The sequence below is a fragment of the Alexandromys fortis genome, unplaced genomic scaffold (genome assembly GCF_014885135.2).
Source record: "Alexandromys fortis isolate MF-2015 unplaced genomic scaffold, M_Fortis_MF-2015_v1.1 scaffold_5, whole genome shotgun sequence".
In the NCBI taxonomy this organism is placed as follows: Eukaryota; Metazoa; Chordata; class Mammalia; order Rodentia; family Cricetidae; genus Alexandromys; species Alexandromys fortis.
In genome coordinates, this window is record NW_026067924.1 from 29387113 (window position 1) to 29396989 (window position 9877).

Genomic DNA, 9877 nt, shown 5'->3' on the forward strand with positions numbered 1-9877 from the left:
GCCAGCAGTTAGTCACGGCGCAGAGGCCTCTGCACTGTAATATTCTCCTTGGGTTGAGTGACAGGAAGGGGAAAAAATGCAACAAGTTTCTTCCTATTGTGTCCCCAAAAGCCTGGGGCTGTTTTTGCCAGGGTTTGGAACACATTCAGTACATTTGAGGGGTGGGGTGGGGGAGCAATGTCAAAAGCTTCCCTCTAGCTCCAGGGACAGCTGTGCTAAGTGGGAAGACAAGAAAGGCAGGGACTGAGCTAGGCAAAGGGCCCTGAGAATTGCACAATGGTGATTTCCCTGGGAGGAAGCCAGGCTGAGTAACACAACAGGAATTTGTTAACAGCCCCCTTCCCCCCACTGCACCCCAGAAAAACAACCAGGCTCCAGATGCTGATAAGAATTCTTTTTATGTTATTCGAATAAAAAATACATTCATACAGAAATATAACAATCTCGCAAAAAACAATTTCAAATAAAATCTTGTAAAACAAAATTTTACAAAAATCTTACAAAGATTTTTTAGATAACAGGGTGCTTCAAAAAAAAAGAAATAAAGAAATTTCACTAATAGAAATTTTTTTTTAATTTCAAGCAAAAGTTCTGCTTGATTGAGGCTCAGTTATCACCTGAACAGAATGTACTTGCTTATTATGAAAATTACAGGCATTGACATATACGGCACCCAGCCCCACCCAGTCAAACAACATCCATGATGTTTCATAAGTGAGACGAGCCAGCACAAGTTTTCTTTCTCTTCTGTTTACCTTCTTACTTAATGGAATTGTTGTGGATAAGCACACAGCAGGGCCAAAAAAGGAGTTTTCCAAAACCCAGCATAACAAGTGCTTGGATTTTGAATTGCCAAACAAAAGTGCATTTTCCCCTTAAGCAAAATGAAATCAGTTCTGTAGAGAAATGTATTCATCAGGCCAGATACAAAAAAAAAAACAAAAACAAAAACAAAACAAAACAAAAAACAGTTAACGTGAGCTTTAATCATTGCTCATTTCCAGGAAGATCAAACAAAATACCAGCCCAGTCAGACTCATTCTCATATCCATATATATATATATATATATATATATATATATATATATATAAAGATCCACACCCAAAATGCCAGCAGCTGGATGAAATATCAGAAATATCAGCTGTCTACGCTGCAATATGCCAATTCCGGGAAAGTACTCCTTGAAAAAGCTGGGAGAATCTACATGCTGGAAAAAATAGTTTCATCTGCATAAAAAGTATTCTAAAAAACAATCCCTGTGATCAGCTTGCTCTTAGGTGAGATCTTCAAGTAAGGCTGAAAGTAAAATCCAAACCTTTGTGTGTCTGAGTCCAGCTGGCTGGCCAGCACTTTGTTTATGTCCCTTCCGAACGGCCAAAGGTACCCTATTCCAGGCTTGCCGATAATGACTAGCAAAATCAACAGGGTGGAATAGTCTCAACGCCGAAAATGTCTTCAGCAAATCATTAAATTAAACATAAAGCCTCTATAAAAGTTAGGTTATAGTTTTTCAATTTTTTTTTAACCTCCTTTATGGCCATTTTGAAATACTTCTTCACAGGCTGTAGAATTTTCTAGCTAAACATTCTAGTTTCTTCTTAAAAAAATATTTATATATTATCTATATATAATATATATATACACACATACATACACATACTGTACACACAAATATACATACACAAGAAATTTCATCCACTTTTTTTTCAAAAAAAGAAAAAAAGCAGTACACTTTCAGTATTACCAACAGAGAGCTAGACAGGTACTCAAAACTTGTGCCTTTTGAGCAAAATATTGACATTTTTTTTATACTTCTGTATCTTTAATATGTGTGAAAGTGTTACATAATAAATACAGCCGGTGTGTGTGATCTGTACAATTGTGCAAGGTCTCTAAAAGAGTCTCATGGTAGCAGAATTAGTTTTCAATTATCATGTCTATTTTTTTTCCCGTGTTAACACTGACAGTCAAGTTGTTGGAAAGGAACACATGTTGACATGTCCAAGGAGTTTTCACCTATTTGTCATTGTGGAGGATCTTAAAGAGGTGTTTTTTTTTTGTTGTTGTTGTTTTCATTTTGTTTTGTTTTTTGTTTTTTTTTTTTTTCTGTTTTCCGTATTATACATGGATACAGTACAATGCCAGGTGAAAAAAGAGCCTTAATTAAGCATGCATCACCCATTCCCCTGTATTTGACCCCACAGAAGGGCCAGTTGCATAAGGCACCATTATGAAGGTCAACAGTGCATTAACAGCTAGAAAACCAGAATTAGTCCTCAAGGCATAAATAAGAGAGACGTAGCTGCATGAGAAAAACGGTTTCTAAGCTTAGTGGTTTGATCCACCCGACTGAGAAAAAAAGTGTATGTTCTTAGCCTAATGTGACATTAGACCAGTAATTTCCAGGCCCAGGCATTTAGACATTTGACACATGTCCAATTTCTTCAAAGGGCACCTTAAGATTCTCCAAAAAGGAAATTCAAACTCTTTGAGTCACTGAAAATACGACCCTACACTGCACAATACCAGGTTGTACAGGGAGTGTTACAAAACAGAAGGATCCGGGGGTCGTGTCTTGCCAGGCCTAAATGGCTTAAGGAATCATTATTTTTAAACAAACTGAATCTGATATAGCTGCTTATTAGTTGGAATCAAGATTGGAGACCCAATTTAAACATGGAAACATATATAGCTCCCCCAGACCATGCACGACTTTTTTTTGTATTTTAAGGGGAAATGACCACTGTTATTTGTAAATACAGCTTATACAATGGGTTACAAATGAGCTCCGTGTAGCCAGTACAAGCTACTTGACACACTGCACATTCCAGAGCTGCACCAGACACCAGAAGGCCCTTTCACACGGGAAAGGGCAAAGGTGCTACCCTTGCCCTTCACACTCACCACTATGGGGTCCTGAGTTCCCACTCCCACCCTCCAAGTTTTTCCTTTTTTTTTTTCTTTTTTTTTTTACTTTTTAATTTTTTTTTTATTTTTGTTTTTATTTATTCATTTATTTATTTATTTTTTAAGGTGCAGACACCCTTCAAGAAATGATTGGTGGTAAACTCATTCCTCGGTATACTCCTCACACACAAAAACATTCAAACTGCTTTTTTTTCTGTCTCTTGCAGTTATTTGCTACCACAAGGGGGGGAAAAAAAGTCTGCCTCACCATACAGTCAGTAATAGATCCTCAACATACAGTCATCCCACCCATTAACATTCTCAGTGCGCATGCTCACGGCAGAAGGCTCGGGAGCCTCTCAGAAGGTTAGGAACCAGTGGCGAGGCGAGTCCAGGGTCACCCAAACACCATGCACCGTGCGTGGGTGCTATGCCGCTTCTGACACGACTTTTGTAGCCCTCAAAAGACCTTCCAAAGAGAGGCCCCTGGAGGTAACTGGGCAAGAAGCAAAGTGGCATGCTTTGGCTGGAACAGGCATCCCTCCTTCCATGGCCGCCTCTCAGCCTGGAAGCCTCTTTTAGCCTACAGGATTCATCCTCTGCTCCCTCAGAGGTGCCTCTTCATGTGCAGGGCCAGGTGGTCAGACCTGGAGAAACACCTGCAAGGGCAAATCAGAAACGAAGAAGACGTTAGGTTGGGCCTCCTGGATTGTGTGAGCCACCAGCTACCACACTTCCCTGAGCAACTCCTCGGAGCCCTTGCCAAAACTTTTAGGCACGGGGAACCCCAAGGGAGGAGATGAATACAAATTCAAGAGGTCATCGAGAAACAGCTAGAAGCTCCAGCAGTCCCATGGCAGAGCCTAAACTGAAGTAAGTCATCTCTCAGCTTTTGAATTTGAAAACGGTTGGAGCCCATTTTGAAAACCTTCCCCTAAACTTTTTTTTTTTCTTTTACAAACCTGGCACACTGCTTCCCAAGAGAGACAGTCAATGTGTCAGAAATTTTTTTGAAAAAGACCCAGATGTAAAAAGAAAGGCCAACAAATAACAAGAAACTGTAGGCCTTCTTTCCAAACTCTATGCCACACGCCTACTCTGCCCCAGTTGTTTCCCATGATCCCACACGTTTTCTCCAGGAAGCCCTCACTGGCCTACCTGTCACAGTGAGAGCATTTAAAGGGCTTGGCACCAGTATGCTTCCGGAAGTGTCTGGTTAATTCATCACTTCTTGCAAAACGCCACTCACAACCTTCCCATGAGCATCTGTAAGGCTTTTCTCCTGGGAAGAGAACACATGACAAGGGCATCGTGATTTCACTGACTTGATGCGGGCAAGGAGAAGACCCAAGAATATAGACCACTGGATCCCTGTAGCCTAAAGACCTCGCCATGTGCTTTAACAGAAGGATAGCACCTTTGGCAAGCTAAAGGTCACAAGCACAGGTTCCTTCCTAACCTAGCTTGAAGCTTCCTTCACTCAGGTTATTGTTCCAGGGAATTCAGGTTTGACAAAGTCATGCTACCAAAGTCAACGGTAACTCACAACAATGACAATTCCTCAGACTGCTGACATACTTGCTGGGTGAGGTGTCAGTCCACAGGACCCACAGCCTTGCTGAGGGTTGAGATTTATTGCTTTCTCCATGGAGACATCCCCCACCCCAGCACTTCCTGGTTCCTTACTCATTCCCCTGTGGAATGCCGGGACCTTCTACATTTCTGCAAAAGTGAAATCACGAGTTTCTGAGAAACCTCCTTCAGAGACTTTCAGATCAGTTTCTAAATGGCAAAAAACCAAACTGACATCACTCCCTAGCTAAATTCTAAGTATGAATTGAATAAATGTTACCTATGAGTAATATATATATATTGGTAAATAATATATATATATATATATATATATTGGTAAAGTCAATCTGAGTCAAAACCTGTCTCTTTTTTTGCAAACACTCATGTCCTCTCCGAGCCTGGGCCTTTTCAGGGCCCTGACTTCATCTCTCCAGAATTTGACTACCATCTCCACACGGTAAGAATTCACAATGCGGAACTTTCCTCTATCTTTCCCCTCTCTCACTTATACCCTGTATATCATTTATATCCTGGTAGTTTCAAACAAATAGAACGTCCATTTAAGTGGAGGTATTAGTTAAGAAAGTCCTTGATTAAAGTGACTCTGGGACAGAACATTCACAACGAACGTCCACTGGCCAAGACTAGCAGCTTGCGACTCAGGCCTTACAATATCAGTGTCAACACTAGCAATCTCTCTGCTGCCCCAGGACCCTCTGTCCTGACCCTGGACTTACATGACAAAGACTGAGGAGCAACCCAACATAGCACGATGCATGTACAATGGGGAAATGAGCACCGAGTGGGTGAAGGTTTGGGTGGCGATGGAGAATGTGATCTGGCCTCTTGTTTAATCTGAAAGCATGAACCATTCATCTGATTCAAATGTCCAGTCTTTTAAGATTCTACTCTGAACTCCAAAAAAGACCCAATTCCTTGGTGACAGGAATTTAGGAAGTGAGGATTTCCTTGTTTGTGACCACATCCTGAGGAGCCCTGGCTCCCTCCCAGGGCTGGTAGAATTCACTGGCGCCCACCAGCGGCTGACCTCCCAGGCCCCATGAGGGGACTGACCTGTGTGAGTACGCTGATGTGCTTTCAAGTGGGAGCTTTTAGTGTAAACTTTCCTGCAGCCGTTAAAGTGGCATCGATGTACCCTCCTCCTGCCATCCGGGGAGGCGTCGCCACTACCCTTGTCACCAGACTTCCCTGAAGTCCCACTGCGAACCTTCCCTGGGGAGGGTAGGTCTCCAGGTCCACAGCCCCATAGCTGAGAAGATTCCCTGTTCACTTCTGGAGAAGAAGGAGGTGTGGAAATGACGGAGGAGCTCAGGTTTCCTGAACTGACTAAGACTTCACCGATGGGATCAGAGGTAAATTTGGTCGTGGGTGAAAGTTCCTCAGAACTGTCTGAAGACTCGCTGCTGACGTCAGAGTTCAGGCTGTTGGTCTCTAAGTTATAATTAAAGCTGGGGCTGATCAGAGAGTCTTCTGGGGGACTGGAAGAAATCTTCAGTTCGGAGTCCTCCTTCTTCTCCCGAGCTAGAATGATTTTGGTCCACAGATCTTCCTGGCTGTCAAATTTTATCTCAGAGGCTGACACATAGCAGGGCTCACTCTGAAGATAGCGTTCCAACTCCAAGCAGGTCTGTGCAAAAGGAACCACAAAAAGACACGTGATTGTTACGACTACTGAAAGTGGAACTGAAAGCACATAGAAAAAAAGAAAGAAAGAAAACATGCAACAAAGGACAAATAAATCATTTCTGTGCCATGTACTATGGGTCACAAAGTCTTCTGTAATGGGACTCTATTTCCTCATGAACGCTAGAGGAAAGCTGCTTCTAGGAAAGGCAGAGGTAAAACCTCTCTTGGTTTCTTCAGTGTTGGACCAATGGCCACAAGGAGTGATGATGAGCAGCACTAGGCCTGTTTGGTTGTTATAGTTACAAGTGTTGACATTTCTAATGAGGATCCTGGTAAACCACACAAAGAAACTCAGCCTTACACACATCACACCCCCTCCCACCAACCTAACAGGTTTAACCAGACCGGCTGACATTCTCTAGAACCAGGAGCATCAATGAGAGCCCCAGCCATCCACAAGTATTCACACAACAGGGCAGAAAGATTGCACGGCACACAGTGTGGTCTGAAGACCTTCTTGGGGAAACAGATGACAACACAGAGCTGGCTGTAGTCAGAGAGCAGACACCAGATATCTGTCTGTATTCAGGGACAGCAATAGATTGGAAGAGAAACCTCCCATTTCCTGTGTAGCTAAAACCTAGGAGATACACACACACACACACACACACATACACATTTATATTTTTTTAATGTTATTTCCCAAGTACAGTGCTGTGGATACCACCAAACTTTAATGATTTCTTCACAGTGGTCAGAGGGAAACAAGAAACCTCAACAACACAAGTGGAGGAATTCTTCCAGAATGGCCATCTGCTATTGTCGAGGGTGGAAAGGGGAAATTACTCCCTGGCCCTTCTGGGAGTCCCACAATGAACAAGGACTTTATCTCCTGGCCAAGAGTACAACAGTATGAGTCATCACTCCTATTTCTTTCACGCAATGCCAAAGGAGACTTCCTTTTGAAATTCTGACCAGCTGCCAAATAAGGACCCGGCTCAAATACACATGCAGTGTGCCATGGACAGGGTGCCCCTTCCCTAGCCCCGCAACCAACCTTTCAAGGAGCTACACAACTGCAGAGATCAGCATCCCCTCTCCCCACCATTTCAAACTTTCTAGCCACTGGAAAAGAAAAATGGTAGGAAACATTTTAGGATTAAATTCTGTCGGCCCTGATTTTTCACTAGGTTTGCCTGCATGCCCATATAAGGTTGTCTGTGCCACTGACTAGTCCATTCTACAGATAGAAATTTCGACACCAAACTGCAACAAATTGTTATGAGGGTACAGACCATCTTGAGCACAGGCTACCAGCAAAAGGGCTAATGCTTACTTAACAATGTGCCTTCTATCACAGTACACACATATCCTAATCCCTCGTGTAGACGCTTCATGCAGCAAGCAGGAGCAGCCAAGGAAAAGGGGGGGGGGGGAGCTGGTTTTCTCTTCCCCCAAAAACTAGATGTCTGTTACAGTGTATACAGTATCCTGAATTGAGGCGCCATACATATTATTGATGTTCCCAAAGAAAAGGCGAGCACATTTATGAAGATCTTGTTAAACTTTAATCAACGGGCTAATTTAAAATTTCCATTATACTGATGAGAAGTGGGGACCTGATCGCAGCTCTCTGGGAGTTTAAAAGGCTCTGAAGGGGACCAGGAGCCAAGTCTGGCTGCTTGCCCAAATCCCAAATGCCTAAAGGAAACTACTAAGATCAATTTCAATCACGTCCCAGGGAGCAGCTTCTTTGAGGAGGAAAAATGGGGAGGGGAAGAGGAAGGCAGGAGAGGATTGTGAACAATTAAGCCGGCACGAAGAGGTTTCAGCCAACACTTCGCTTTTTCGTGCGTTTTAAAGCCCGGGAGGTTGTGAAAACCACAGAATATATTTCATCTGCTAATTCACTTGGAGGAAAAAAAAAAAGCCAGTAGAGAAGGGTAGAGAGGCATTCAACGAGCCATCGTTTTAAAGACAATGGTAAAAGTGTTCGAGAGAGTCTCGCCACTGAGGGAATTCTAAGACTTAGAATGGGGGGGGGGAACGTTCCTTATATTTCCGTTGCCCCAAATTCTAGTTCCATTAAAATGCCGGAAATCGAGATTTTTTTTTCTTCCCCAAAGTAAGACCCGAAGCAACTAGGAATGGACTCATTGTCATATGACAAGTCACTTGTGTGCAAACAGCTCCCCCCCCACACACACACACCCGCCGCGCAGTCAACAAGAAAAGCAGGTAAGAAAAACAAGGCAGACATTGCCGAATGCTAAGAAATTATCCAGAAGGAAAAGAAACTGAAAATGGCCTTGAGTTTAAAAAAAAAAAAAGATTAAAAAAAAAGTTGCTGCTGTGTTCCGCAGGCAAAATATTAGATTAAAAAAAACCTGAATGTTCAAACATCAAAACAAAAACAAAATTCTTAAATCAAATCTTTTGGCAGTAAAGGCAAGCTCGTTCATACGACAAAGTCCAGCTGTGGAGTTTGGAGCTGGTACAAGCCCCAAACTTGTGCCAGCGGCTCCGGTTTGGATCGGGCAGTGGAATTTGGGGTTCCCTCCCCTCAGGTGGATGCTTCTCGGAAGCTTGGAATTAGCAAAAAAGAAAATAAATAAATAAAAACGTTCCGGGAACAAGAGCTCGCCTCCACACAAATGACAACTCTAGCCCTCGCTGCCGAAGGCTCGCTTTAGAGTGCCTTCATCATTCCAGGCAGCAGAAGGACATCTTAAGATCATTATTTTATTTTTTAATTAGGCAAACGCTAATCATCATTAAAAAGATGCACTTCCAAGCACACACCATCTTGCCTGCGCCTCCGCGAGACTCCCTCCTCGGCGCACAGGGCACGTGAAAAAAAAAAAAATCCGTATTTACCTGTTGCCAATATTCCTCCAGGGACGGCAGAGCCGAGAAGTAGCCCGTTTCGTGCACAATCTGTAGTTCCTGGAAGATGCTACACATTGGGAGCACATCCATGTCGGGTTGGAAAAGACAGTCCCCGCTGTCGGGAAAACAGGGAGGAGAGCGATCAGGAGTCGGAGCAGAAACTGTCCCCGGGAGCGCAGGTGAAAGTTTCATGCAAACTGGATGGCGCTGCAATCGGACGCCGGGTTCGGACCCTCCCGCAGCCCGCAGCGCGCCGAGCCCACGCAATATTTGCAAACAGCGGACTGACTGCAAGCGTAACCCCTGCAAAACTTCCCTATTCAAAGCTCCGCTGCCAGCCTCCCCCCTCCTCCCCCGCTTGGCTCCCCCCACTCCTCCTCCCCCCACGTGACCAGCTTGGAGCTCCGCCCCCAGTGATACCCAATCCGGCCGCGCCTGTCCCGGGGGCTGCGCGACGATGATGTCAGCTCGTACCAATCGCCGGTGCGGACACAGAGCGGCCCCGCCTGGCGTGACCGAGCCTCTCCATTACAGATCTCTCTATTGGTGCAATTCGAACTCAGCCTGCGCTGATTGGAAAGACGGCTCGCAAGCTATTTTTAGCAGGGTATATATGGCGAGGGCTACGGCGCGCCGAAGGAGTCGGTGCTGGGAGGTGTACGGCAGAACGCCGCAAATCTGTGGCCGGAGCTAGGGGAACCTAGCCGGGGCAATCCAGCACCTGTCCCCGCCGCCCGGCCGCCCGGTTCCACCTTCTGTTCCCATCCCATCACCCGGACCGGGACCCAGCAAAACAAGAAAGCTGATATCCGCCCGGTCCCCTCCTTCCACTTTTCTCGGTCCCTTGTTCTCTAGTATCCG

The 9877-nt window shown here is 44.5% G+C and overlaps 1 protein-coding gene across 1 annotated transcript; it reads right to left on the minus strand.

The window, feature by feature from the left end:
• Positions 1-379: 379 nt before the first annotated feature.
• On the minus strand, positions 380-9333 carry Klf6 (KLF transcription factor 6). Its single transcript, XM_050142370.1, has 4 exons — positions 9005-9333; positions 5555-6128; positions 4067-4190; positions 380-3567 (listed from the first exon to the last, which is right to left on the minus strand). The coding sequence occupies exons 1-4, from the start codon at positions 9206-9208 to the stop codon at positions 3516-3518; spliced, it is 954 nt and encodes a 317-aa protein (XP_049998327.1). The 5' UTR covers positions 9209-9333; the 3' UTR covers positions 380-3515.
• Between the last annotated feature and the right edge of the window lie 544 nt (positions 9334-9877).